The sequence below is a fragment of the Balaenoptera ricei genome, chromosome 8 (assembly GCF_028023285.1).
Source record: "Balaenoptera ricei isolate mBalRic1 chromosome 8, mBalRic1.hap2, whole genome shotgun sequence".
NCBI classification, from domain to species: Eukaryota; Metazoa; Chordata; class Mammalia; order Artiodactyla; family Balaenopteridae; genus Balaenoptera; species Balaenoptera ricei.
The window spans coordinates 113679732-113706806 of NC_082646.1; the positions used below are offsets into that span (position 1 = coordinate 113679732).

Consider the following 27075-nt stretch of genomic DNA (forward strand, 5'->3'; position numbering starts at 1 on the left):
GTGGCGGGGCAGGGCCCTTGGCCCCTATATAAGGCGTCGGGGGAGGCCACTCAGGCCGCACAGGTGCGGCGAGCCTGCCCAGTGTCCCGCAGTGGGAGGTGTCGGGTCCGGCAGTGACCGCTCTCCTCTCCGCGCCATGCTCGGGCCCCGGCTGCTGCTGTTCCTCTCCTGCGGGGGTGCCCTGCTCAGCGCCGGTGAGTGGGGGGGGGGCCTGCAGGCCGTGCACCAGGGTTGGCCAGACACCCTCCGAGGGCCCCTGCGCGTGGGAAGTTCTCCCAGGCCTTCTCGCCTCTGCGGCTTGGCCGTGGGGACACTGACGAATGGGAACGGGAGGGGAAGCCGGGCCCAGGAGGCCTCTCCTCGCTCCGTGGCTGCCCCACACTTGCCGAGGCCCCGGTCTCCGCCGGCGGCCTCGGAGCCTGGCCCAGCCCGTGGGAATCAGAGGCGACAGACAGTCTCCTCCACAGTAGTGGGTGCGGCAGGCACGGGCGTGCGAGGCAGGGACAGTGCTGGGGCCTCAGCGCTCAGAGCCTGGCCCTGTCACTCTCCCCACTGGGCCCTGGGTCCCGAGATGCCTCTGGGGGTCCCCAAGGGGCAGCCAGAGGGCATGTAGGGGGCCTTGTGGGCCTTGAAGTCAAAAGACTGAGGAGAGATCCCGGCTCCACCGGGTCCTGGCTGCGAACAGACAAACCACGATGTGGGCTCTGGGCCTCAGTTTCCGGGTCTGTACAAGCGCGGGCGACGCCTCCCTTTTGTGTGGCTGCCGGGAGGATTGAAGACCTGGGAGGCTGGAAGGGGCCGCCCCGCCCGAGTGCCCCCAGCCTCACCCATCAGGCTGTTGGGACGGGGGTCCCCTTCCTCCTCCCACAGGTCCCTTCGGCCAACTCCCCCAGGCACGGCAGATGCCGCAGGCCTAGGAGGCGCTCACCCCGGCCCCGCCCCCCAGGAGGGGCCAGCCCCAAGGGGTCCCCAATGGCCAGGGGGGAAGCCCCTTCCCGCTGACCGCAGGCACCCGCCCCAGAGCCCCGGTCTCCGAGCCAGCGGGACTCGCTCCTGCCTGCCTCATAGGTCCTTGCCCCGCTGCCCTCTCCTTGGCGGCCCCAGAGCCCCACCAGCCTCAGCTAGGAGCCAGGGAGAAGCGCCAGGCCTGCCGTCTGGCCATGGCCCAGGCGCTGGGGGCAGGCTGGGGGCTCCGAGTAGAGCAGGCCCCCCCGGGCCCATTCCACCCCTTGCCTCCCACGAAGCCCCTTCCCCGCCCCCCAGGCACCAGCTTTCCCACCAAGGGTGGCTCTGAGCACTCAGGACCCCTGCCCATCTGAGGCCACCTCCCTGGGCCCACCCCGGGCCCTGGGGACCCCCAGACCTGGACCCAGAACCAGGGCGAGGAGGGAGGTGCCCAGGAGCCACGCAGGGCGGGCTGTAGGCCAGCAAGTGTAGTGAGGGGCGTGGCTTTGGGGAGCCACGGGGGTCCAGGCTGTGAATGCTGCACGGGGCGGGGGGGGACAGGGGCCTCTCCACATTTCAGCAAACACTCTTGGAGCACCGATTCCGTGCTGGCATCAGGGGGAGCGAGAGGCAGGCCCTGCCCTCCTGGACCAGAGGCCTCAAAGCACCGGTTCAGACATCAGGGTCTTGGGGGCTGGGGATTCCGGGACAGAGGCCCCTGAGCAGGGCCAGGGTTGACCCAGAACGGGCAGGCCACGCAGGGCTGCCAAGCGTGCAGAAGGAACAAACAGCGCGTGCCCCAGCCACCACAGGGCCCGTCCAGGGGCTGAGAAAGGCCAGGGGTGGCGGACCAGCCCGCCCTGCAGGCCCCGCGGGTCCCAGCCAGGGACCTGAGCGCGATGGGAAGCTCAGACAGTCCTAGGCGGGCAGCAGCAACGCTGCTGGGGGGCTGTTGTTCAGACGGTGGGGCCGCAGGGCCGGGCGGGGACTGGGCAGAGCCGAGGGCCGGAACGCAACAGGGCTCGGGACGCTGGTGCTGGGTGACAAGGCGGAGAAAGGAGGAGCCGCTGCGAGGGGGCACCTGGAAATGACCCTCGGGGGCACAGTGGACGCGACTCTAGGCATCGTGGGGGCCAGCGGTGAGCCGAGAGGCGGGGCCCCAGGCGTGGACGTGCGTGGTGGGCACTGCAGAGGAAGGGGGCCAGGTGTCACCACCCGCCCAGCCTAGGGACCCTGTGCCATCGGGCAGGCACCCCTGCTCCCTGGCGTCACCCAGAGAAACAACACTGGCAGCGACCAGCACCGTGACTCGGGAGGTCAGTGTCACCCAGGAACGCACAGACCCCGGGGAAAAGGGGGCGCGGTGGGGAGCAGGAGGGACGGGACCCCGGGGGGCCGCTTTCAGCGGATGACCCTGCCGCCCGCCAGCACCGGGCCTCATCTCCCACGGGGCCCACGGGGCCCACGGGGCCGCAGGGAGGACTGCAGCAGGGCAGGGATGGGGGAGGCGAGGCTGGGCCCGTGCTTCCTGTCCCGACAGTCACCGTGAGCAGCCTCACCGGGCATTTCTCTGGCGATGGCCAGCGCGCCGGGAGGTTGACAGGGAGGAAGGAAGCAAAGAAACAGCCACTTTTAGGGCCCAGAAGAGGGAGAAGTCCTCCGTGGGCCTCAGCCTCACTCAGCCTCTGAGCTGGCGGCAGAGCGGGCACGGACCCCAGAGGGAGTGGACCCGAGGTGGGCTGAGCTGGGAACTCGGCGGGTGTAGCCGGACAGCGGCACGCCGCCGGCCAAGTCACCCACCGACGCCCGGGCACCCCTGCCCAGCTCTCCCTGACCCTCCCGCCGCTTGCAGACCACCGAGCCCCTCTGGGCTCAGGGCTCCTCACCCCCACCTGCAGCTACCGCCCCCCACGAGGCCCACACGGGAGCCCACTGGGAGCCAGCGCAGCCGGGAGCCCCTTTATCACGCGCCACCTGCGTGCGCAGTGCCCGGGCTTCTCTGGGGAGCGAGCCAGTGCCTGGAGCCCGGCAGGCAGACCTGCAGGTGCTGCGGGCCAGACGCCACCACGGACAGCCGGGGCGCAGCTCGCCCAGCCCTGAGCCCCACGCTCGGGACCCCGTCTCCCCAGGGACCTCCCGGCTCCCAGCGCCTGCGGCTGCCCCCTCCTCACCCTCTGGCCCCACTCACCACCCTTCCACGCGTGCGTGTGCCTGGGGGCAGGGCCTCATCCCCACTGTGTCCCCAGCCCCAGCAGGTGACAGCTCAGAGAGGTCCCTCTGAGGCGACCAAAGGAAGGGACGGCGGGGACGGCGGAGCTTGTGCAGCCCAGGAGCGGCCCCGCTGGCGCTCCCCGCCGTGCCCCGGGCCCGGCTCACCCCAACCACGCTGCCGGCCACAGCCCTCGAGCAGGGCTGGGCAGCCCCACACTGACCGCGGGCCCTGTCCACGCAGGTCTGGACGACAGCTCCTTGGTGCCCCCAGGCCTCCAGAGGCTGAAGGACTCCCCGCAGACAGGTGAGGGTCACGGCAGCCCCCTGTCCCCGTGTCCACCGGCCACGGTCCTGCTACAGGGTAACCGTGTCTGGGGTTTCCACGAGAGGCTCCAGCTATGGAAGAGCCTCAGACCACCCTCGCCTGGGGGAGACAAGCCCCTGCTGCCCCTGCTGGATGGGGGCTAAGTTGCAGCTTCATGTCCTACAGACCCCAGGGCTGATGGCGCCATAGACCCCAACCACAACAGAGGCCTGCGCTCCCGTAGGCAGGGGATGGGTGTGTGGGGCGGGGCCTTCTCCCGCCCACCCTAGGAGGGCCTAGAAATTGGGAAGCCTCTTGTCTCCCAGTGTGGGCTCCCCGGGGCCCCAGACCTGCCCCACCAGCCGGGAGGACGCAGGGCTCCGAGACCCCGCCCGCTCTCTCCGCAGCTCCAGACAGGGGCTGGTGCTCCACATGGGGGGCCAGCCACTTCTCCACCTTCGACGGCCACGTGTATGATTTCTCGGGGACCTGCAACTACATCTTTGCGGCCATGTGCAAGGATGCCTCGTCCACCTTCAGCGTGCAGCTACGGCGAGGGCCGAGCGGGAACATCTCCCGGGTCATCGTGGAGCTGGGGGCCTCTGTGGTCACTGTGGAGAAGGCGGTCATCTCCGTCAAGGACATGGGGTAGGCTGCAGAGCCGGGCCGGGCGGCTGGGGGCCCGAGGGGCGCCCGCTGACTGCTGTCACCCTGCAGGGCCGTCAGCCTGCCCTACACCAGCAACGGGCTCCAGATCACACCCTTCGGCCAGAGCGTGCGGCTGGTGGCCAAGCAGCTGGAGCTGGAGCTGGTGGTCATGTGGGGTCCGGGCACCCACCTCATGGTGAGGACGCGGCAGGGGTCGGGGGACCGGGCTGCGGAGCTGCCCTCCTGGGGATGGGGGCCCTGACCCCGGCCAGGAGCCTGGGCTTTTTGTTGGCTCAGTTCCCTCCATCGAGCAAGAATGGAGGTCCCCTGGGAGGAGCCGGGCGGGCAGACCCTGGGGTGGCGTGGCGCCAGGACCCTCCCCGTGAGGGGTGCTCTGGGCCCCTGGAGCAGGCGTGAGCAGCTTCCGAGGGGTCCTGGGGCCCTGGGAGCCCTGTGCGCCTCCCCGCCCACCCGACGGCGGTGCCCGACCCCTCCAGGTCCTGGTGGAGAAGAAGCACATGGGCAAGATGTGTGGGCTGTGTGGGAACTTCGACGGTGAGAAGACAAATGAGTTTCTGAGCGAGGACGGTAGGTAGGGGGAAGTGGTGGGGAGACCCGTCTGTGGCCCAGCAACCATGGTGCTGACCTTGCCCCACCCCACACCGCAGGCCGACCCCTGGAGCCCCCCAAGTACGCCGCCCTCCAGCAGCTGGATGACCCCAGCGAGATCTGTGCCTATGAGGCCAGCCCCAGCCCCCGGGTCCTGCAGGCAGGGAACGTAAGTGAGGCGGTCAGGCTCCCCGGGGCCGAGGGGGCCCTTCAGCCAGGGTGGGGCCGGCTCACGGGATCTGGCAGGGTCCCGAGGCCAACGACGCCCCCAGACTTCCAAGTCACATGCGTGGTGTGGGATGTGGCCTTGACCCCTATGACCCTGAGTGTCCCTGTGCCCAGGCCCAGACCTGCATCCAGCTGCTGACCCTGGTGTCCCCCGAGTGCAACGTGCCCAAGGAGCCCTTCCTGCTGAGCTGCCGGGCGGACATGGCCACGTGTGCCCAACCCGGCCGGCACAACTGCAGCTGTGCCACGCTATCTGAGTACTCGCGCCAGTGCAGCATGGCCGGCCAGCCCGTCAACAGCTGGCGGGGCCCTGGCCTCTGTTGTGAGTCCTGGGGAGGGTCGGGGGGAAGGGCCAGGGCTCCAGACACGATGCCCCCAATCCCCCCTTGTCTGTGAGACAGAGGAGATCCAGGTGGAGGAGCGGCTGGCCTAAGTCCTCGGCCAGGGTGGGGCGGGTGGCCAGGCCCTGGGCGCCCGACCCCTCTCACGAGGGCCACACGGGCCTGCAGCTGTGGGCCAGTGCCCAGCCAACCAGGTGTACCGGGAGTGCGGCGAGACCTGCGTGAGGACCTGCTCCAACCCGCAGCACAGCTGCTCCAGCTTCTGCACCTTCGGCTGCTTCTGCCCGGAAGGTGAGGACAGCTGCTCTCCCAGGACCCTTGGAAAGGAGCCCAGAGACAGGGCATCAGCTCCGCCCACACCCATGCACGGAACCCCCGGACCCTCTGCTAGGACTTAGCCCGGGGAGGGCTCTGCCTGCACTGTGCTCACAGCCGCCCCGGGCCACGGCCGCATGTGCCCGTCCACGGGGAGTAAGGTGGTGGGCAGAGGCGGGGTCGGAGCTGGACAGGGCCCGCTGCCCAATGAGGAGCCGCACCTAGCACGAGGGGGCGGGAGTCTGCGAGGCAGGCGGGGCTGAAGGCGGAGGCTCTCCTGGGGCACGCCCCCAGCCCCGCCCCAGCCCCGCCCCCAGCCCCCACCGCAGGACAGGGTGGGGGAGGGGCTGCCCAGCAGGAGGGCGGGAGGGGTCTCCTTGCCCGCGGCCCCAGGGAGCCCCTCTCCTGCAGGTATGGTTCTGGACGACATCTCCAAAAACCACAGCTGCGTGCCTGTCCCCCAGTGCCCCTGCATGCTCCGCGGGGTGGTCTACGCCCCTGGGGAGGTCACGACAGCCGCCTGCCAGACCTGGTGAGTGCAGGGCAGCAGGAGAGGCGTGCAGGCAGGCAGGGGACAGGGACGGGGACGCGGCGGCCTCAGCCCCGGGGGCCACCTGGGTCATGCCTCCTCGCCCACAGCCGGTGCTCCGGGGGCCACTGGGAGTGCGTGGAGCGGCCCTGCCCCAGGCGCTGTGCCCTGGAGGGCGGCTCCTTCGTCACCACATTCGACGCCAGGCCCTACCGCTTCCACGGCACCTGCACCTACATCCTCCTCCAGGTAGGACACGGCCTCCGCCCGGGGGCCCGCCACGGGGGGTCGCCGTGAGCACGCCGGGCCCCCTGTGCTGAGCCGCCCCTCCTCCCAGAGCCCCCAGCTCCCCGACGGGGGCTCGCTCATGGCCGTGTACGACCAGTCTGGGTACTCACGCTCGGAGACATCGCTGGCCGCTGTCATCTACATGTCCAGCCAGGTGAGGCCACCCCGCCTGCCACCTGCGCCCACCCAGGGCCCCGAGCAGATGCGTCCCAGCTTCCCCTTCACCCTGCCTGGCCCACGGGAGGCGGAGGCCTCCGCAACTCCTGGCCCCCCGTAACTCAGCCACCCTCCCCGCAGGACAAGATTGTGATTTCTCAGGACGAGGTGATCACCAACAACAGGGACACCAAGTGGCTGCCGTATAAGACTCGTACGTCCTCAGCCCCCACCCGGCACCCAGGGCCCCACGAGCCGGGTCCCAAAGCAGGCCGCCTGCTGAGGCCCCCTATCCCCTCAGGCAACATCACAGTCTTCAGGCAGACATCCACCCACATCCAGATGGTCACCACCTTCGGGATGGAGCTCGTGATCCAGCTGTGGCCCGTGTTCCAGGTGTACATCACTGTCGGGCCCCAGTTCAGAGGCCAGACCAGAGGTGAGTCCCTCCCCCGGCTGCCCAGGGTCGGCCCAGCTGCCCCGTCCCCACCCGGCTCGGCCACTCCAGAGGAGGAGGGGCCCAGCAGAGCCCTGCACTGACCCAATGTGTCGGGCGCTCACGGCCCAGGCCGGCTCCACCTAGCCGGCTGGTCCTCCCAGGGGTGTAGCCAGCCATGGCCTCTCACCCTGGGCGTGGTTAGGGGCGAAGACGGGCTTTGGGGAGGGCGAGGCAGGACAGGGGCATGGGCCAGTCCACCCTCACGCCCGGCCGGCCCAGGGCTCTGCGGCAACTTCAACGGGGACACGACGGACGACTTCACAACCAGCGTGGGCATCGCCGAGGGCACCGCCTCGCTCTTCGTGGACTCCTGGCGGGCAGGAAACTGCCCAGCCGCGCTCGAGCGTGAGACTGACCCCTGCTCCATGAGCCAGCTCAACAGTGAGTGCCGTCCAGGAGGGCTGCGGGGTGGGCGGGAGACCCCAGCGGACGGCTGACCCACGCCGGCCTGCCCCCCAGAGGTGTGCGCGGAGACCCACTGCGCGGTGCTGGTGAAGAAGGGCACGGTGTTCGAGAAGTGCCATGCCGCCGTGGACCCCAAGCCCTTCTACAAGGTGGGCGGCCCCGTGGGCAGCGGGGGTGTGGGGGGCGCGGGGGGCACCCTTGGGGTCCTGGGTGGGCACCCACGGCCCCTGTCTGCCCACAGAGGTGCGTGTACCAGGCCTGCAACTACGAGGAGACCTTCCCGCACATCTGCGCCGCCCTGGGCGACTACGCCCTCGCATGCACCTCGCGGGGCGTCCTGCTCCAGGGCTGGAGGAGCAGCGTGGACAACTGCAGTGCGTACGGGCCGGCGGGGCTGGCGGGGATGGTGCCACCCCCCCCACACACACACACACCGGGCCTGACTCCGGGTCCCCCGCAGGCACCCCTTGCACAGGCAACCAGACGTTCAGCTACGACAGCCAGGCCTGCGACCGCACGTGCCTGTCGCTGTCCGACCGTGAGGCTGAGTGCCACCCCAGCGCCGTGCCCGTGGACGGCTGCAACTGCCCCAAGGGCACCTACCTGAACCACAAGACCGAGTGTGTGCGTAAGGCCCAGTGTCCCTGCCTCCTGGACGGCTCCAAGTTCATCCTGGCCGACCAGTCCACCATGGTCAATGGCATCATCTGGTGAGCGAGGGGTCCAGAGGGCGGCCCCCGGCCTGCAGCCCAGCCCAGGCGGCGCTCACCGGGCCTCTCTCCCGCAGCTACTGCGTCAACGGGCGGCTGAGCTGCCCGGCACAGCCTCAGATGCTCTTGGGTACGTAGCTGCGGCCGAGGCTGGCGGAGCTGGACTGTGGGTGCCTCGGCTCCTCCAGGCCCGCCTCACCCCAGGCCCCTTGTCTCTGCAGCAACCTGCTCGGCCCCCAAGACGTTCCAGTCCTGCAGCCGGTCCTCGGAGGACAAGTTCGGGGCGGCCTGCGCCCCCACCTGTCAGATGCTGGCCACCGGCACCCCCTGTGTAAGACCGGTGGAGCGAGGGGCACGCGCGCTCCTCAGAGGGCAGGTCCCACTGCCTGGGGGTGCCGGGGACACCCTGGGCTAGATATTCCCACGGCAGACGCCCCAACATCTTCTCCTTGGCCCACAAGAAGATTCCCACAGACCCCTCATGAAAGGCGGGCCGTGCTCCATTCCCACCATCCCGTGATGCACGTGACCGGTGGCGTGGCCGCCGTGTGCTCCTTTGTGAGCTCCCTGAGGACCGTGGGCCCTGCCAGTTTGGGGAGGGCATACAACAGCCCAGCCATGACGCAGAGGTGACGCCCCTCAGAGAGGGGCAGCTGTGCTAAGGGAAGGCCCAGAGCAGGATGGACGCAGGGAGCAGGTCTGGGGAGAATGCCGGGGAGTCTCAGAAGGTCCCAGGGCTGCAAGCAGGGCCACCCTCCAGGGGCCACTGACCCTCCTCCCTGCAGGTGCCCACCAAGTGTGAGCCTGGCTGTGTCTGTGCCAAGGGGCTCTACGAGAACGCCAACGGGCAGTGTGTGCCCCCCGAGGAGTGCCCGTGCGAGTTTGCAGGCGTCTCCTATCCCAAGGGCGCCGAGCTCCACACGGACTGCAAGAGCTGGTGAGCCGCAGCCCTACCCGCAGACCCTGGTGGCCCAACTGCCCGTGAGCCCTTGGGGCGGGCAGGGGTCCCTACCAACCCGTGAGGTCAGGGCCCTGCGGGGGTGCGTGTACCCCGGTCACCCCAGAATGCCCTGCTCCTCCCACAGCATCTGCTCTAGGGGGACATGGTCGTGCCAGCAGAGTGCCCACTGCCCATCCACCTGTACCCTCTACGGGGAGGGCCACGTGGTCACCTTCGACGGGCAGCGCTTCGTGTTTGATGGCAACTGCGAGTACATCCTGGCCACAGTGAGTGCCGGCCTGGGCCCCAGGGGACCACAGGAGGGCCACGGGGGGCCCGGGGGGCCGCAGGGCCGGCTCCTCCTCAGCGCCGTCTCCCCACAGGACAGCTGCGGTGCCAGCGACTCGCAGCCCACCTTCAAGATCCTTACAGAGAACGTCGTGTGTGGGAAGTCAGGCGTCACCTGCTCACGGGCCATCAAGATCTTCCTGGGGGTGAGCAGGCGGGTGGCCTTCCCAACCTCCCCCTGGGGCCCCAGGGCCTGGCCTCTCGGGGCCCTCACGGCCCTGTGCCCTGGCCTCCACGTCCACATCACGGCAGCAGTGTCCCCGGAATTGGACAACCGTGCAGCAGGGAGGGGTTCTCCCACAAGCCTGACCCTCAGCCCTTGGCACAGTTTCCAGTATGTTCTGGAACCTTCTGCCGGCAGCAGGCTCTAGAGGGCAGACCCCCCAGGCCAGGGCTGGCCCTGCCACGGAGAGCTCAGGCCGGGAGGCAGAGCCCAGCGGCACTTAGCGGCCACCCAGGACGTGGGCAGGCATCCTGTGACAGCCGCACCCCACAGGGCCTGTCCATCGTGCTGGCGGATAGGAACTACACGGTCAGCGGGGAGGACCCCAGCATGCACTTCCGGGTCAAGGCCAGCTCCCTGCACCTGGTGCTGGATGCCACCATCAGCAGCACATACCACCTGACCCTCATCTGGAACAAGCACATGACCGTCTTCATCAAGATCGCCCGTGCCTCCCAGGTACCGCCGCCCCTGCCCCACAGCCCCAGGGAGTGGTGAGTCCCTGCCTGCCGGCCACCTGACACCTGACACCAGCCCCCGCAGGACGCCCTCTGCGGCTTGTGCGGCAACTACAACGGGAACATGAAGGACGACTTCCAGACACGCAGCAAGTACCTGGCGTCCAGCGAGCTGGAGTTCGTGAACTCCTGGAAGGAGAGCCCGCTGTGCGGGGACACCACCTTCACGCTGGACCCCTGCAGCCTCAACACCTTCCGTCGCTCCTGGGCTGAGCGCAAGTGCGCCATCATCAACAGCCAGACCTTCGCCGCCTGCCACGGCCAGGTGCCCCCCCAAGTGCCCCGTCCTGCCCTGGCCGGCGCCCCGGGCTCCGCGGCCAAGCCGTCAGGGGAGGGGTGGCCGCGAGGAGCTTGGCCCCGGCCTGACGCTGAGGGCCGGCCCCCACAGGTGTACCGCCTGCCTTACTATGAGGCCTGCGTGCGCGACGCGTGTGGGTGTGACGCCGGTGGGGACTGCGAGTGCCTGTGTGACGCCGTGGCCGCCTACGCCCAGGCCTGCCTGGACAAGGGCGTGTGCGTGGACTGGCGGTCCCCAGACTTCTGCCGTGAGTCCCGCGCCTGCCCAGAGGCCCCCGCGGGGCCACAGGCGGCATGTCCGGCTGCAGCGCTTCTCCCGGGCGGGCGGCACCCCCAGGGAGGCACAGGCGCCTGGGGCCCGCTGGCAGGTGCGGGCTCCCGGGCCAGCTCTGCCGCCTGATGGTGCCCTTCCCCCCAGCCATCTACTGCGACTTCTACAACACCCACACGCACGTGGGCGGCGGCAAGTACCAGTATGCCCAGGAGGCCAACTGTACATGGCACTACCAGCCATGCCTCTGCCCCGAGTGGCCGCAGAGCGTCCCGGGCGCCAACATCGAAGGTACTGGGCGCAGAGAAGGAGACGGGAGGAGGGGCGGGCCTGGAGGGATTGGGAGTGCTGGCGGGCAGGATGTGGAGGCGTGTCGGACAGTGGGGACCCGGGCGGGCACCTGTGCCTGGGGATCGGGGGAGAGGCCGGCAGAGAGAGGGGAGGGACCAGGCCTGGGGAAGAGGGGCTTCTGGCTCTGGACACTGAGGTCTGCCTGTTCTCTGCACGCCCCCCTCAGGCTGCTACAACTGCTCCCAGAACGAGTACTTCGACCACGACAAGGGGATGTGCTTGCCATGCAGTAAGCTCAGCCCACTGCCCAAGAGCCCCCCATGCCCCCCCCACAGAGCTCCCAGCTCCAGCCCAAACCTCTGGCCAGCCCCCCGGCACCCCCACTCCCCAGGGGCACAGCCAGAGACCAGGGCAGCCAGAGACACAGGGAAAGGGGTTGACCCTCGCCTCCCCTCCCCTCCCCAAACATCCACTCACCCAGCCTGCGGCCACAGGGCACACCCGGGTCCTGCCAGCCTGCTGGGGTGTGTGGGTGCAGAGCAGGACCTCCTGGGAGTTCGGCAACAGGCGGCCTGGTGGGCACTGGACACTACCTGCAGCTACCCTTGGGCAGCACCCCGGCTGGCCCCTCCACTCCCTGCCAGGCCCATCAATGCAGAGGTGGGGGGAGGGGAGAGAAGATGGGGAGGGGAGGAGGGTGGGGAGCAGGGGTCCCGGCACGTCTGCGGTACGTCCATCCCCCGTGTCCTCTGACTCACACCCTGGGGACACAGCCGAAGGCTCTGAAGGGCCCAGGCAGGCGGAGGCGGGGCGGGAGGAAGCACCCCCGACCACCCCTCCTCTTGCAGCGTCATCGCCCACCGTGCCGCTGCCCACAGCAGGTGATTGCACACATGCAAGGTGCCAAGGTGAAGCAGGCTCTCTCCCAGGGCTCTTCCCCGGCTCCACCAGCCGGCCTGCAGCCGGCCCAGCCTGTGTCTGTCCGCCCAGCGGCAGCAGCCAGGCTTGTGGGTGTGGGGCGGGGCAGGGTGTACCTGGGCTGGCCCTGGGCTGCTCGGCACCGTGGGGCCAGCAAGTGCTGACCAGGAAGTCAGACAGGAGGGGCTCGGCAGGCCCCACTGGGCCCTGTTGCCTGGCCACCGAGCACAGCAGGGCCAAAGGACACATGCCCTGCCAGGGACCCCCACTGCCCTGAGGGCTCCTGCCCAGCCTGCGTGGCTTGGGGGCCCAGCAGGGAAGCGAAGGGCTCCTCCCAAAGGGAGTGCCAGAGCAGCTCCCTACCCCACAACAACAGCATGTGTGCCACACTCAGGCTTGCCTGGCACAGAAACCAGGCCCACCACAGCCACGGCCAGTACCACAGTGACCCCCAGCACCACTGGGCTGAGCTCCCCCAGACCCTCGCCAAGCTCCCCGGCCACACCTGAGGCCCCGACCCGGACACCCAGCCTTCCGGCCACAGCCACAGCCCCCACCACCCGGACACAACCAACATTCTCCTCGGGAGGTAAGGCCCCCGGGCCAGGGCCCCGGGGTGGGTGAGGAGGCGCCCGCGGCAGTGCGGACGGGGCTGAAGGGGATGTCGGGCGTTGTTCTCTGCAGAGTCGTCTCGAACCACCTCCACTGTCACCACACGGGCCACAGCAGCGCCGACCGCCACGGCCACTCGAAGGTCGACAGCCACAGCACCCACCGTGACCCGGGCCACAACGCAGCCCACAGGATCCTCCCCCAGCACAGCCACGCGGTCCACAGCTCGGTCCACGGCGCGAACCACAGCAGCCCCGCCAACCCCGGCAACATCAGGGACCTCCACAGTGTCCCCCGCAAGTAAGCATGCCACCACTGCCTGTCCCCACAGAGGGGCCTCGGCGGGGCAGCCCCAGCGCCCAGCCCAAGCTGTGTGGGGCCGCGTGGAAGACGGCAGCCTTGGGCCACCCCCACGACCACACAGGGCTGGCTCAGGCCCAAAGGAGGGGGCAGCCTGGCTGGCTAATCACACTCCTCTTTGCACATCTCCCCAGCCACAGCACCCAAGCCCCCACCCACCACGGCCACCCCCACCAAGGGAGTCCACAGGCCCCAGGGCAGACCAGGGCTCCAAAAGGCCCCTGACCCAAGTGCAGGCACCGACCCTGGGGCAGGGCCACAAACCTCCGATTCCCCTGACAGCAGGCGAGAAGAGAAGCCCTTTCCCGAGGCCAGTGGCAGGGGAGCCATGGAGGGACAGCCGAGCCCACCCGAACAACGGCCGCCCTGAGAGCAGCGTTGAGGGGGCAGAGCCATGCAGGGCTGCTGGGGAGGGACCCCAAAACCCACTACAAGCAGCTAAGATGCAACAAGGGTCCACAGAGAATGCCGGGGTGGGGTTTGGGAGAGGAACGAGATAGTCATTCAGAAAACTCCTGGACACACCACCAGGGACACACAGAAGCCACATGTGAGAAAGACGATGTGGAAGGTGTGGGTGATGAACAGGTCACACCCCAAGATAGGGTAACGAGGAGGAGGGAGTGAACTGACCACCACTGTTTTCTACAGCGTCCTCAACACACCGTTGGACCCCTGAAACCCCCGTCAGCCAGGAGACACAGCAGACGGACGCTCCACAACCCCCGGAGAGCACCACAGGCCACAGCACAATGCACACCAGTCCACTGTCAAGAGCCACCACTGCTAGGGCCGAGGAGAACACCAGTCACACCACACACTCTGCATCCAACCCCCTAACACACACCACCACGGCCACACCCACCACGCCACACATCCCTTTCAGGACTCACTCCACCCCCACCCGTTCTGTCCCCACTACCACCCACACAACAGGTCCGCCCACGGGAACGCCTTTCTGGACCACCACCACCTACCCCACCCCATCACACCCAGAGACCCTTCCCATCCACGTGTCAACATCTGCCACTTCCTCGGCGGCTTCAACCTCTCACCAAGTCATCACCCCAACAGAGTCCCATGCTACCTTCTCCACCCCAAAGCCAACTGTCACCCCACCCACATCGACACACGTCCCTGTCACAGAAACAGAGCCCACACCCAGAACCCCGCCACGGACAAAGACCACAACAAAGACCGCCACACCCACAGCCCCACCACTGACAGAGACCACAACAGGGACCGCCACACCCAGAACCCCGCCACTGACAAAGACCACAACAGGGACCACCACACCCACAGCCCCGCCACTGACAAAGACCACAACAGGGACCGCCACACCCAGAACCCCGCCACTGACAAAGACCACAACAGGGACCGCCACACCCACAGCCCCGCCACTGACAAAGACCACAACAGGGACCGCCACACCCACAGCCCCGCCACTGACAAAGACCACAACAGGGACCGCCACACCCAGAACCCCGCCACTGACAAAGACCACAACAGGGACCGCCACACCCAGAACCCCGCCACTGACAAAGACCACAACAGGGACCGCCACACCCAGAACCCCGCCACTGACAAAGACCACAACAGGGACCGCCACACCCAGAACCCCGCCACTGACAAAGACCACAACAGGGACCGCCACACCCACAGACCCGCCACTGACAAAGACCACAACAGGGACCACCACACCCACAGCCCCGCCACTGACAAAGAGCACCACACCCAGAAACCCGCCACTGACAAAGACCACAACAGGGACCGCCACACCCACAGCCCCGCCACGGACAAAGTCCACAACAGGGACCGTCACACCCAGAACCCCGCCACTGACAAAGATCACAACAGGGACCGCCACACCCACAGCCCCGCCACTGACAAAGATCACAACAGGGACCGCCACACCCACAGCCCCGCCACTGACAAAGACAACCACACCCAGAAACCCGCCACTGACAAAGATCACAACAGGGACCGCCACACCCAGAACCCCGCCACTGACAAAGACCACAACAGGGACCGCCACACCCACAGCACCGACACTGACAAAGACCACAACAGGGACCACCACACCCACAGCCCCGCCACTGACAAAGACCACAACAGGGACCACCACACCCAGAACCCCGCCACTGACAAAGACCACAACAGGGACCGCCACACCCAGAACCCCGCCACTGACAAAGACCACAACAGGGACCGCCACACCCAGAACCCCGCCACTGACAAAGACCACAACAGGGACCGCCACACCCACAGACCCGCCACTGACAAAGACCACAACAGGGACCACCACACCCACAGCCCCGCCACTGACAAAGAGCACCACACCCAGAAACCCGCCACTGACAAAGACCACAACAGGGACCGCCACACCCAGAACCCCACCACTGACAAACATCACAACAGGGACCACCACACCCACAGCCCCGCCACTGACAAAGACCACAACAGGCACCGCCACACCCAGAACTCCACCACTGACAGAGACCACAACAGGGACCGCCACACCCAGAACCCTGCCACTGACAAAGACCACAACAGGGACCGCCACACCCAGAACCCCGCCACTGACAAAGACCACAACAGGGACTGCCACACCCAGAACCCCGCCACTGACAAAGACCACAACAGGGACCGCCACACCCACAGACCCACCACTGACAAAGACCACAACAGGGACCGCCACACCCAGAACCCCGCCACTGACAAAGACCACAACAGGGACCGCCACACCCACAGACCCACCACTGACAAACACCACAACAGGGACCGCCACACCCACAGCCCTGCCACTGACAAACACCACAACAGGGACCGCCACACCCAGAACCCCGCCACTGACAAAGACCACAACAGGGACCGCCACACCCAGAACCCCGCCACTGACAAAGACCACAACAGGGACCGCCACACCCACAGACCCACCACTGACAAAGACCACAACAGGGACCGCCACACCCACAGCCCCGCCACTGACAAAGACCACAACAGGGACCGCCACACCCAGAACCCCGCCACTGACAAAGACCACAACAGGGACCGCCACACCCACAGACCCACCACTGACAAAGACCACAACAGGGACTGCCACACCCACAGACTCGCCACTGACAAAGACCACAACAGGGACCACCATACCCAGAACCCCGCCACTGACAAAGACCACAATAGGGACCACGCGAGCCCAGAACTCGGTCAGCACAGCCACAACCTCCACGGCCCCGGTATCACACTCTACTTCAAATGCCCTCCATGTAACCACGTCCCCACCATTCACCACCAACTCCCGTAAATCCACCACTAGAGGTGCAGGCGTGACACACACCACCACCGCCATCCACACTGGGCCACACACCCCTTTCACCACTCACTCCACCCCTACCCGTTCTGTCCCCACCACCTCCCAAACAACAGCTCCATCCACGGGAACACCCTTCCAGACCACTACCACCTACCCTATCACATCACACCCAGAGACCCTCCCCATCCATGTGTCAACATCTGCCACTTCTTTGGTGACTCCAACCTCTCACCGAGTCATCACCCCAACAAGGTCCCACACTACCTCCACCACTCCAAAGCCAACTGGCACCCCACCCACATCAACACACGTCCCTGCCACAGAAACAGAGCCCACACCCACAGCCACACCATTGACAAAGACCACAACAGAGACCACAACACCCACAACCCCGCCACTAACAAAGAGCACAACAGGGACCGCCACACCCACTGCCCCACTGTTGACGAAGACCACGACTGGGACCACGCGAGCCCAGAACTCGGTCAGCACAGCCACAACCTCCACGGCCCCGGTATCACACTCTACTTCAAATGCCCTCCATGTAACCACGTCCCCACCATTCACCACCATCTCCCTTAAATCCACCAGTAGAGGCACAGGGACACCCGTGACACACACCACCACGGCCACCCACACTGGGCCACACACCCCTTTCACCACTCACTCCATCCCCACCCGTTCTGTCCCCACCACTTCCCACACAACAGCTCCATCCACAGGAACACCCTTGCAGACCACTACCACCTATCCCATCACATCACACCCAGAGACCCTTCCCATCCACGTGTCAACATCTGCCACCTCATCGGTGGCTCCAACCTCTCACCGAGTCATCACCCCAACAGAGTCCCATGCTACCTCCTCCACCCCAAAGCCAACTGGCACGCCACCCACATCGACACACGTCCCTGTCACAGAAACAGAGCCCACACCCAGAACCCCTCCACTGACAAAGACCACAACAGGGACCGCCACACCCAGAACCCCGCCACTGACAAAGACCACAACAGGGACCGCCACACCCACAGCCCCGCCACTGACAAAGACCACAACAGGGACCGCCACACCCAGAACCCCGCCACTGACAAAGACCACAACAGGGACCGCCACACCCACAGCCCCGCCACTGACAAAGACCACAACAGGGACCGCCACACCCAGAACCCCGCCACTGACAAAGACCACAACAGGGAACGCCACACCCAGAACCCCGCCACTGACAAAGACCACAACAGGGACCGCCACACCCACAGCCCCGCCACTGACAAAGGCCACCACACCCAGAACCCCGCCACGGACAAAGACCACAACAGGGACCGCCACACCCAGAACCCCGCCACTGACAAAGACCACAACAGGGACCGCCACACCCACAGCCCCGCCACTGACAAAGACCACAACAGGGACCGCCACACCCACAGCCCCGCCACTGACAAAGACCACCACACCCAGAACCCCGCCACAGACAAAGACCACAACCGGGACCGCCACACCCAGAACCCCGCCACTGACAAAGACCACAACAGGGACCGCCACACCCACAGCCCCGCCACTGACAAAGATCACAACAGGGACCGCCACACCCACAGCCCCGCCACTGACAAAGACCACAACAGGCACCGCCACACCCACAAGCCCACCACTGACAAAGACCACAACAGGGACCACCACACCCAGAACCCTGCCACTGACAAAAACCACAACAGGGACCGCCACACTCACAGACCCACCACTGACAAAGACCACAACAGGGACCGCCACACCCACAGCCCCGCCACTGACAAAGACCACAGCAGGGACCGCCACACCCAGAACCCCGCCACGGACAAAGTCCACAACAGGGACTGCCACACCCACAGCCCCACCACTGACAAAGTCCACAACAGGGACCGTCACACCCAGAACCCCGCCACTAACAAAGATCACAACAGGGACCGCCACACCCACTGCCCCCCCACTGACAAAGACCACAACAGGGAACACCACACCCACAGCACCACCACTGACAAAGACCACAACAGGGACCACCACACCCAGAACCCCGCCACAGACAAAGACCACAACAGGGACCGCCACACCCACAGCCCCGCCACTGACAAAGTCCACAACAGGGACCGCCACACCCAGAATCCCACCACTGACAAAGACCACAACAGGGACCGCCACACCCAGAACCCTACCACTGACAAAGACCACAAAAGGGACCGCCACACCCAGAACCCCGCCACTGACAAAAACCACAACAGGGACCGCCACACCCACTGCCCCGCCATTGACGAAGACCACGACAGGGACCACGCGAGCCCAGAACTCGGTCAGCACAGCCACAACCTCCACGGCCCCGGTATCACACTCTACTTCAAATGCCCTCCATGTAACCACATCCCCACCATTTACCACCATCTCCCTTAAATCCACCAGTAGAGGTGCAGGGACACCCGTGACACACACCGCCATGGCCACTCACACTGGGCCACACACCCCTTTCACCACTCACTCCATCCCCACCCGTTCTGTCCCCACCACTTCCCACACAACAGCTCCATCCACAGGAACACGCTTCCAGACCACTACCACCTATCCCATCACATCACACCCAGAGACCCTTCCCGTCCATGTGTCAACATCTGCCACTTCCTCAGTGACTCCAACCTCTCACCGAGTCATCACCCCAACAAGGTCCCACACTACCTCCACCACTCCAAAGCCAACTGGCACCCCACCCACATCGACACACGTCCCTGTCACAGAAACAGAGCCCACACCCACAGCCACACCATTGACAAAGACCACAACAGAGACCACAACACCCACAACCCCGCCACTAACAAAGAGCACAACAGGGACCGCCACACCCACTGCCCCACCGTTGACGAAGACCACGACTGGGACCACGCGAGCCCAGAACTCGGTCAGCACAGCCACAACCTCCACAGCCCCGGTATCACACTCTACTTCAAATGCCCTCCATGTAACCACGTCCCCACCATTCACCACCATCTCCCTTAAATCCACCAGTAGAGGCACAGGGACACCCGTGACACACACCACCACGGCCACCCACACTGGGCCACACACCCCTTTCACCACTCACTCCATCCCCACCCGTTCTGTCCCCACCACTTCCCACACAACAGCTCCATCCACAGGAACACCCTTCCAGACCACTACCACCTATCCCATCACATCACACCCAGAGACCCTTCCCATCCACGTGTCAACATCTGCCACCTCCTCGGCTCCAACCTCTCACCGAGTCATCACCCCAACAGAGTCCCATGCTACCTCCTCCACCCCAAAGCCAACTGGCACCCCACCCACATCGACACATGTCCCTGTCACAGAAACAGAGCCCACACCCACAGCCCCACCACTGACAAAAACCACAACAGGGACTGCCACACCCAGAACCCCACCACTGACAAAGACCACAACAGGGACCGCCACACCCAGAACCCCACCACTGACAAAAACCACAACAGGGACCGCCACACCCAGAACCCCGCCACTGACAAAGACCACAACAAAGACTGCCACACCCAGAACCACGCCACTGACAAAGACCACAACAGGGACCGCCACACCCACAGCCCCGCCACTGACAAAGACCACAACAGGGACCGCCACACCCAGAACCCCGCCACTGACAAAGACCACAACAGGGACTGCCACACCCAGAACCCCACCACTGACAAAGACCACAACAGGGACCGCCACACCCCCAGCCCCGCCACTGACAAAGACCACAACAGGGACCGCCACACCCAGAACACCGCCACTGACAAAGACCACAACAGGGACCGCCACATCCAGAACCCCGCCACTGACAAAGACCACAACAGGGACCGCCACACCCACAGCCCCGCCACTGACAAAGACCACAACAGGGACCGTCACACCCAGAACCCCACCACTGACAAAGACCACAACAGGGACCGCCACACCCAGAACCTCGCCACTGACAAAGACCACAACAGAGACCACAACACCCACAACCCCGCCACTAACAAAGAGCACAACAGGGACCGCCACACCCACTGCCCCACCGTTGACGAAGACCACGACTGGGACCACGCGAGCCCAGAACTCGGTCAGCACAGCCACAACCTCCACAGCCCCGGTATCACACTCTACTTCAAATGCCCTCCATGTAACCACGTCCCCACCATTCACCACCATCTCCCTTAAATCCACCAGTAGAGGCACAGGGACACCCGTGACACACACCACCACGGCCACCCACACTGGGCCACACACCCCTTTCACCACTCACTCCATCCCCACCCGTTCTGTCCCCACCACTTCCCACACAACAGCTCCATCCACAGGAACACCCTTCCAGACCACTACCACCTATCCCATCACATCACACCCAGAGACCCTTCCCATCCACGTGTCAACATCTGCCACCTCCTCAGCTCCAACCTCTCACCGAGTCATCACCCCAACAGAGTCCCATGCTACCTCCTCCACCCCAAAGCCAACTGGCACCCCACCCACATCGACACATGCCCCTGTCACAGAAACAGAGCCCACACCCACAGCCCCACCACTGACAAAAACCACAACAGGGACCGCCACACCCAGAACCCCGCCACTGACAAAGACCACAACAAAGACTGCCACACCCAGAACCACGCCACTGACAAAGACCACAACAGGGACCACCACACCCACAGCCCCGCCACTGACAAAGACCACAACAGGGACCGCCACACCCAGAACCCCACCACTGACAAAAACCACAACAGGGACCGCCACACCCAGAACCCCGCCACTGACAAAGACCACAACAAAGACTGCCACACCCAGAACCACGCCACTGACAAAGACCACAACAGGGACCGCCACACCCACAGCCCCGCCACTGACAAAGACCACAACAGGGACCGCCACACCCAGAACCCCGCCACTGACAAAGACCACAACAGGGACCGCCACACCCAGAACCCCGCCACTGACAAAGACCACAACAGGGACCGCCACACCCACAGCCCCGCCACTGACAAAGACCACAACAGGGACCGCCACACCCAGAACCCCGCCACTGACAAAGACCACAACAGGGACCACCACACCCAGAACCCCGCCACTGACAAAGACCACAACAGGGACCGCCACACCCAGAACCCCGCCACTGACAAAGACCACAACAGGGACCGCCACACCCAGAACCCCGCCACTGACAAAGACCACAACAGGGACCGCCACACCCACAGCCCCGCCACAGACAAAGTCCACAACAGGGACCGTCACACCCAGAACCCCGCCACTGACAAACATCACAACAGGGACCGCCACACCCACAGCCCCGCCACTGACAAAGACCACAACAGGGACCGCCACACCCACAGCCCCGCCACTGACAAAGACCACAACAGGGACCACCACACCCAGAACCCCGCCACTGACAAAGACCACAACAGGGACCGCCACACCCACAGCCCCGCCACTGACAAAGACCACAACAGGGACCGCCACACCCAGAACCCCGCCACTGACAAAGACCACAACAGGGACCGCCACACCCAGAACCCCGCCACTGACAAAGACCACAACAGGGACCGCCACACCCACAGCCCCGCCACGGACAAAGTCCACAACAGGGACCGTCACACCCAGAACCCCGCCACTGACAAACATCACAACAGGGACCGCCACACCCACAGCCCCGCCACTGACGAAGACCACAACAGGGACCGCCACACCCACAGCCCCGCCACTGACAAAGACCACAACAGGGACCGCCACACCCAGAACCCCGCCACTGACAAAGACCACAACAGGGACCGCCACACCCAGAACCCCGCCACTGACAAAGACCACAACAGGGACCGCCACACCCAGAACCCCGCCACTGACAAAGACCACAACAGGGACCGCCACACCCAGAACCCCGCCACTGACAAAGACCACAACAGGGACCGCCACACCCAGAACCCCGCCACTGACAAAGACCACAACAGGGACCGCCACACCCAGAACCCCGCCACTGACAAAGACCACAACAGGGACCGCCACACCCACAGCCCCGCCACGGACAAAGTCCACAACAGGGACCGTCACACCCAGAACCCCGCCACTGACAAACATCACAACAGGGACCGCCACACCCACAGCCCCGCCACTGACAAAGACCACAACAGGGACCGCCACACCCACAGCCCCGCCACTGACAAAGACCACAACAGGGACCGCCACACCCAGAACCCCGCCACTGACAAAGACCACAACAGGGACCACCACACCCAGAACCCCGCCACTGACGAAGACAACAGGGACCGCCACACCCACAGCCCCGCCACTGACAAAGACCACAACAGGGACCGTCACACCCAGAACCCCGCCACGGACAAAGACCACAACAGGGACCGCCACACCCACAGCCCCGCCACTGACAAAGACCACAACAGGGACCGTCACACCCACAGCCCCACCATTGACAAAGACCACAACAAGGACCACCCAAGCCCAGAACTCGGTCAGCACAGTACTACCACAAAACTCTAGCTTTAGCTCTACATTATCTTCTCCAACTCCTCTAAACCCAAGCCAAAGTCCTTTCACCACTTCTGTTTCTGTATCGAATCTTCCACATTACTCCTCGTCTTCATCCAGCACCTCCACTCTCTCCTCCCTGCCCACGACTTCCTCTCTTCCTTCTCACGTGTCCTCACACACCACTCCTCCTTTTATATCATCTTCCCCATCACCTTCAGCGGTTTCCACTTCACAGAGCATCCCAACCGTTAGTTCAGCTCCGCACAGCACTTCCCCCTCTGCACCCGTGACCATATCACATACAGCCTCCCTGTCTACCAGCCCCTTTTCCCCAGCCACCATCATGCCTGTCAGGTCCTCCTTCTCACCTCCATCCTCTCCCACCCTGTCCCCTCTCCCCACTTCCAGTACCACAGTCCTGCCTACCTCCCGGACCACAGCCAGCAACCCCACCTCCTCAGCTCTGTCCTCTCGGTCCACTACCTCACAGCCCACCTCTCTCACGACCCGAGCCCCTACGCAGGGCCTCCTGTCTTCTACCCTGGGGGTGACAGCCATCCCGAATTCTCCAGCCACCAACCTCACCACCAGACAGCCAAGTACCACCGGGTTGCCGGCCACCGTATTCCTGACCAGCTCCATCACTGCGCATGGAAGCTCCTCCTTGCCCACTGCCGGGTCCTTTTCCACCAGGGGCCAATCCATCTCCTCTCTCATCACATCTCTACCCAGTTCTCCAGGTGAGTGACATCTCTGCAGCCACCTCATGACCTGTGGTGCACACTTTTTCTCAGCTTTGTCTCTCCACTCTGGACAACACTCTGGGTCACTCCCATGGGCTCTCCGCCTTTTCTCGTCCCCTCACACTTCCTGATGACCCTATGGGCACTGCCTCTCGGCCTCTGCTCCCACCTCTGCTGCGCCCCATCATGACCTGCACACACCCCCAGAGGCTGGCCCAGCCCTTGCAGCAGGGGTGTCTCCTTTCCTCCCCCTAAAGCCTTCACTTTCCTTGCCTGGGGGTGGCCAGGCAGCACAGGGCACTGAGCAGACTCGGGGTCGGGCACAGCCTGGGGGAGCCCCCGCTCGGCCTCTGACCAGCCCTGGAGTGCCATTCCAGGTCTCTGAGCTTTGGTACTTCAGCTGTGCCCTGGGGGTGTCTAGAAGGACAGGGCCCCCACCAGCAGGCGGTGGCCAAGTCACATCTCCCCCAACCCCCTCTCCAGCCTGTCCTCTGCTGTATGTTGCTTACGTGTCCTCGGGGCCTCTCCTCAGCCTTTCTTGGCCAGGTCCCAGATCCTTTCTCCCCTCTTCTCAGGGCTCAGCTCCAGTGAATTCCAGTCTGGCCTAAATGGGCGCCTGGCCTCCCCCAAGTGGCCCCCTTCCCCACCTCAGGGCCTGACTGTCCTGCACCTGCCTCCCTCAGCCCCCCGCCCCTCCATGTCCCTGCTGCAGTCCTGGCCTCCCTTTGAGGTGACCCCCTCAGCAGCCTTCTACAGCGACCCTCTGCAGAGCTCAGAAGGACCTTGAGTTTCAACTCTCGCAACCCTCCCCCTGGTTGCAGAAAGCAGGCACGCGCCTCACCCCAGGTGATCGTCGGGGCCCGAGCTGGGACTAGCGGCCGGGGCACCTGCACTCCAGGGTTGGCGCCCACCCAGGTCTCAGTGCTGCAGGTGCCTCCAGCTCTGCTCTACTTTCCTGCCCCAGGCCTGCCTAAGCCCACCCTGTCCTCCAGGGACACCCCCTCCCCTGCACAGCCCCCGTCCCCTGGAGCGGGCTCCCCCTCACACCCCCAGCCTTTCCCCGGCAGGACTGTCCACCACCGCATGACGGTGTTGAAAAAAGAAGTGTTTTCTCTTGTGGGACAAGGATGGGGTGGAGGCCGCCCATGAAGAGGGGACCCAGGACGTGGGGCGAGGGAGCAGGAGCTCAGGAGGGGAGGGGAGCTGGGGGCAGTGGGAGCCACAGCGAAGTACCCAGAGCCCCATCCCCGCTGGGCCTCTTGTTCCACCTCCACTGGAAAAGCAGGGCAGGCAGGGCTCGAGGCCACAGGGAGACCTTGGAGGGGGGCAGGTGGGAAGGCAGGAGAGACGGTCCAGTCTTTGCCTTTTCACTCAAGTCCCACACTGGCAGCTCCTAATGGCAACACTGCTCTGCCGACTGTCGGGGCACCCACCACAGTCTGTCCCCTGGGACAGATGCAGGACAGAGCTCACAGCCAGGTCCACACCCCTGCAGGGAGCTCTTGTGACGCCAAGTGTCCCCTCAGGGGATGCTGATATCCTACCCAATCCCGACCGCAGGTACGGAGCCCAGCAGACCAGAAACACCTCTGCCCACAGGTTGGTGTCAGGCCAGGAGGGGAGGTGGAGAGGGAGGCTGGGGCCAGTGCTGGGAATCTGCCTCGTCCTCTGAGAAAACCCTTGACCCTGGGGGACTCCCAGTGTAGCCAACTTTCAGGAAGAAAACACACAATGAGAGACTTGGTATCAGGCTTTGTTCCCATGCAAAGCCATGAGGTCTGAGCTCAGTGGGGCTCGGACAAGGGGAGATGGCCTGGGGCAGGGGCCCAAGTGCAGGGTGGGGGCCCAGGGAAGATGCCACTGTGGGCACGAAAGTGCTGGTGGGTGCCCACACGGCCACATCCAGATCATCTAAGCTGTCGGGCACCTGGCAGCCTTCCCTTGGTGGAGCCGGCACTATCCACCGTGCCACAGGAAAAGGGATTTAAAAACCCGAGGCCCAGAGCCAGGTATGTCAGTTCCTGCCCTTGAGAGGGCCAGGAGCGGAGCCCCCAGAGGCCACACCTGTCCTCCAGCCCCACCGCGGGGCCGCCGTCTGATGCCTGCCTCTCGGCTCCCAGGGACCTGCAGCGTGAGGGAGTTTGAGGAAGAGGTCACTTACCAGGGGTGCACGGCCAACGTGACGGTGACCCGCTGCGAGGGCGTCTGCGCCTCCTCAGCCAGGTGAGTTGTCGGCCCCGTGCGGTCCTTGTCCAGGTCCCAGACTTGGAACCCGCCCTGCTCGACAGAGGCGCTCCCAGTGGAAGCTGGGGAAGATCCACCGAGAGCTCCCGGCCCAGGCAGCGTGCCGCCCCATCGGGTGGCCCCGGCCCGCACCCACCTCCACCACACCTGCCGGGAGCCGGGGAGGTCAGCGATGCGAGGCCAGCCCCTCCCCGAAGGCGCAGCCTGGGACCCTGACGTCCACCTCTCCGAGCGACCGGGGAGGGGCAGGAGCGCTCCCGAGGCAGCGGCCCTGACCTGCGCTCCCCGCCGCCGCCCCTCCGCAGCTTCAACACCGACACCATGCGAGTGGACACCAACTGTAGCTGCTGCCACCCGCTCAGCTCCCACGAGAAGCAGCTCGTGCTGCCCTGCCCGGACCCCAGGGTGAGGGGACAGCGGCTGACGCTCACGCTGCAGGTATTCAGCAGCTGCACGTGCCGCTCCCAGCGCTGCAGAGACTAGAGACCTGGCCCCGGGAGTGAGGACCAAGCCGCGCCCCCGACACCCGCTCACCCCGACTCACTGTGCCCAGCAGCCCCTTTCCTAGGCACAGGGCATGGCCTCAAAGAGCCCTCAGATGCAGCTCCCCCGGGCATCTGAAGAGAAAGGGGCTGCAGGCGGGGGTCCTGCAGACCCTGACCAAACCCAGCAGGCTGCACTGGACTGCCAGCCTTGGGACTGCACGGGGCACTGCCCACGCTCCTCCACACAGCCTCCCGGCCTTTGAGGGCAGCCGTCCGGTCCTGCCGGGACCAGAACTCCGCCCCCGATGGCAGGAGCTGGGAAGGCTGCTGCAGAGGGGGTTTCTGGGGAGACAGGGGCTGCCCAAGCAGAGAAGGGTTGGGGAGAGGCTCGGGTCACAGCGAGGAGAGGGGCCCTGGAGTCGGGGAAGGGAAGGGAGAGGCCAGCGTCACCGCCTGCCCACCAACAAAGCTCACCCTGGGGAGGGGACACCAGGCGCCTGTGCACCATGAGCCCCGCGTGAACAGACAACAAATAAACTGGCACTGGTCAAGGCACAAAGGCTCCTGAGCTCTGTTCCTGCTGTCTCCCACGCCCCTCGGGCATTCCTGAGTCCCCAGACCCACGGCCGGCCCATGGGGCTGGACCCGCACCAGTCTGGACCAAGAAGGGATGCCACTGCGGGCCCCCGGCCTTCCCCTCCCCTCCCCTCCCCTGCAGGCCCTCTCACCCTTCCCAGCTCAGGACTACTCTCCTGTGAGGCCCTCCGTCCCGTGGGACCCTGCACCCTGCCTGTGGCTGGGGTCACCCCGCCTGAGCTCA

General features: G+C 65.4%; 1 protein-coding gene across 1 annotated transcript; it reads left to right on the plus strand.

Moving 5' to 3' along the window:
• The first annotated feature begins 136 nt into the window (after positions 1 to 136).
• On the plus strand, positions 137 to 26253 carry MUC6 (mucin 6, oligomeric mucus/gel-forming). The gene is made up of 35 exons (XM_059929983.1): positions 137 to 194; positions 3398 to 3460; positions 3868 to 4108; positions 4178 to 4304; positions 4606 to 4696; positions 4777 to 4886; positions 5060 to 5267; positions 5455 to 5577; positions 6013 to 6133; positions 6241 to 6379; positions 6468 to 6572; positions 6716 to 6788; positions 6876 to 7013; positions 7293 to 7454; positions 7533 to 7627; positions 7720 to 7852; positions 7939 to 8188; positions 8266 to 8318; positions 8410 to 8519; positions 8974 to 9125; positions 9274 to 9415; positions 9512 to 9622; positions 9973 to 10158; positions 10243 to 10482; positions 10606 to 10762; positions 10933 to 11076; positions 11303 to 11365; positions 11620 to 11631; positions 12350 to 12583; positions 12679 to 12906; positions 16078 to 16589; positions 16686 to 17163; positions 23119 to 23523; positions 25647 to 25749; positions 26076 to 26253. The coding sequence occupies exons 1-35, from the start codon at positions 137 to 139 to the stop codon at positions 26251 to 26253; spliced, it is 5745 nt and encodes a 1914-aa protein (XP_059785966.1).
• Positions 26254 to 27075: the final 822 nt, after the last annotated feature.

Coding starts and splice junctions, on each gene's coding strand:
- MUC6 (XM_059929983.1), top strand. CDS start 137: ATGCTCGGGCCCCGGCTGCTGCTGTTCCTCTCCTGCGGGGGTGCCCTG. Junction 4,305..4,605: donor GTCCGGGCACCCACCTCATG/GTGAGGACGCGG, acceptor CGACCCCTCCAG/GTCCTGGTGGAGAAGAAGCA. Junction 5,268..5,454: donor GCGGGGCCCTGGCCTCTGTT/GTGAGTCCTGGG, acceptor ACGGGCCTGCAG/CTGTGGGCCAGTGCCCAGCC.